Genomic DNA, 2,107 nt, shown 5'->3' on the forward strand with positions numbered 1-2,107 from the left:
AGCAGAGGGACACAGCTCACAGGCTGATTGATTAGAACAGACGTGATGAGAACGGCGCAACTTACGTGTCCTCAATTTCAACAGAATCCATGGGGCTCGGGGGATCCATGCCGAGGCCTGAAGGAAGAGAGATTTGCGTCACAGATCAATAAAAGCATCAGGTGGAGGAGCACATGACCGGAGAACCAGCTGAATATTGTATAATAATGCAAATTCATTTCATGTGGATCAATTAATTGTTGTAGCACTGGAAAAACAACCACTGACACTATCACGGGACCTGATCTGAATTTAAGGGACAATGAAACAGATGTACATTTAGGCCCCTCAGGCTTCGATTCCTATAGCATCAATTAGCACAGACAATAGCCTTTAAAGGGGGGGGACCAGCTCGATGAGAGGTCAGAGCAAAAGAAGGGACGTTCCAGTTGCGTGCATGTTTCTCCCTTTTGGGGATCATAAAAGTGGCTGAAAATGAGGAACATCAGGGTGGCTTACCAAACAGTTTCTGCGATTTATATTATATACGACATGTCAAAAATAAATAAAAAAACGATGCAGTCTTAAGTTTTATACGAAGTAGAAACTATAGCTAAAAACTTAAATACTACTAAACTTCCGAGATACCGGCGGACTTGTTCGCGGCTTCGTCAGCCGGCTTCCGGTGAAGGAGAACAGCAACAGTCGGGTAGGAGGGGAGAAAGGTTCTGCAGTCGCTCCCATTGCTCAGCTCGAGAGAGAGAGCGGGATGCCGGGGATCCGTCGGCTGCTTTTCAAAAACGTGTTAACGGACTGGTGTGCCAAAAATCAACCCTCTATCTTTAGGTCATTGTTAAATGCTGCAGGAAGGTTATCCGCTGTAGCTGCTAGATTTATTTTTTTTTTTAAAGTTTAATTAAAAGAAAACTTTTCGAGCTAACCGAAGCTACCAGCCAGCTAGCTCGTTTAAGAAGACATTTTCAGAAGAATCGGCTGAAGTGACTCAGGTTTCGTGTGGGAGTTAAAAATTTTGATCGGTCTGTTAACAACAAAAACAAAAACACAACCGACAAAGTAAAGCACATGTTGGTTGTTGTTGTTCCTGTCGAGAGCTGCAGCACAGGGACTCCCCTCTCTGCGACCTACCGTGCGTTTCTGAGCAGGACGAGCTGCTTGTATTGATATGTTCAAAAGAGCAGCTCAGAGCGCAATTGTCAGCGCAATATCGCCGTTTTACAATCCTCCTCCGACCAATGTCGAGAGCGTTAGACCTGCGCTGTTGGCCTCGGATCGCCGGAATGGAGGTAAAGGAGGAAAAGAGGATTTTACACAATCCTTTAAAATGTTTTCATCTTTCTTCTAGATACTCTTTTGTTCTCAACTCTCAAAGGCACTCTAGTTTTTTATCAGTCGGAATATGTCCAAAATGATGTTTATGTTATTTAGTTTACTGTCTTATATTATCTTATTCTCTGGTAAATAGGAGTTCAAGAGTATCTGATGTTTATTTGTCATATGCCAAAAGAAAGCTTTTTCCTCAAATGAAATTTTTCTTCTCTGTCCAGACGACTGAACCGACGCATTAAGACTAAGACTATCAATAGTACAAAACACACAAATTTACCCAATAATAGAAATTGATAAAATGATATATATTAATAAGTACGGTAGAAAAGCGAAAAATAGAAAAATGTGTCTGTGTCGTGTGCAATGCAATGTCCATGGGATGTGCAAAACAGTATGTGAAGAGCGGGCGAGTTGTAAACAGAAGTAAGGTGTAAGGTGACGAGGTGGTAACATTGATGTGATCCCTGTCAACTGTAGTGATACGATTGCAGAGGGGAAAGAAAGAGTTTTTTGAGTAATTGTTGTTCTTGGTCATTTCAACTTCTTACCTCCGTCTCTTGAGGGTAGGAAGTGTATTTTTCTTGCCTTGTTTGCACGTCGGTCGAGAGGACTCGAAAATTTCATCTAAGTCTGTACTGCGTGCATGTATAGCAAACTTGACGAATAAATTTGACTTGCTTGACTTACTAATAAAACACACCACTTTCAGGATGTTGTGGTTTTATGTATGCTTTTGGAAGCTAAGGATTCACGTTGGCTTGCATGACAGGAGGACTTCTGT

General features: G+C 41.9%; 2 protein-coding genes across 2 annotated transcripts in view; one reads left to right on the forward strand and one right to left on the reverse strand.

Moving 5' to 3' along the window:
- Positions 1-723, reverse strand: part of LOC118336873 (M-phase inducer phosphatase 2-like) — a 15,241-nt gene extending 14,518 nt beyond the window's left edge. The window contains exons 1-2 of the mRNA XM_035673632.1: positions 636-723; positions 66-117 (exon numbers count right to left, since the gene is read on the reverse strand). Of these exons, the coding sequence (XP_035529525.1) occupies positions 66-117; positions 636-723 (140 nt within the window). The remainder of the gene's footprint in view (positions 1-65; positions 118-635) is intronic.
- Positions 724-1,277: 554 nt separating this feature from the next.
- The window catches only part of LOC118336875 (M-phase inducer phosphatase 1-like), a 4,428-nt gene continuing 3,598 nt past the window's right edge, over positions 1,278-2,107 (forward strand). Inside the window, exon 1 of the mRNA XM_035673633.1 lies at positions 1,278-1,283. Coding sequence (XP_035529526.1) covers positions 1,278-1,283 — 6 coding nt within the window. The remainder of the gene's footprint in view (positions 1,284-2,107) is intronic.

The sequence above is a fragment of the Morone saxatilis genome, unplaced genomic scaffold (assembly GCF_004916995.1).
Source record: "Morone saxatilis isolate NCDOM2014 unplaced genomic scaffold, NCSU_SB_2.0 Contig3, whole genome shotgun sequence".
Lineage (NCBI taxonomy): Eukaryota > Metazoa > Chordata > Actinopteri > Moronidae > Morone > Morone saxatilis.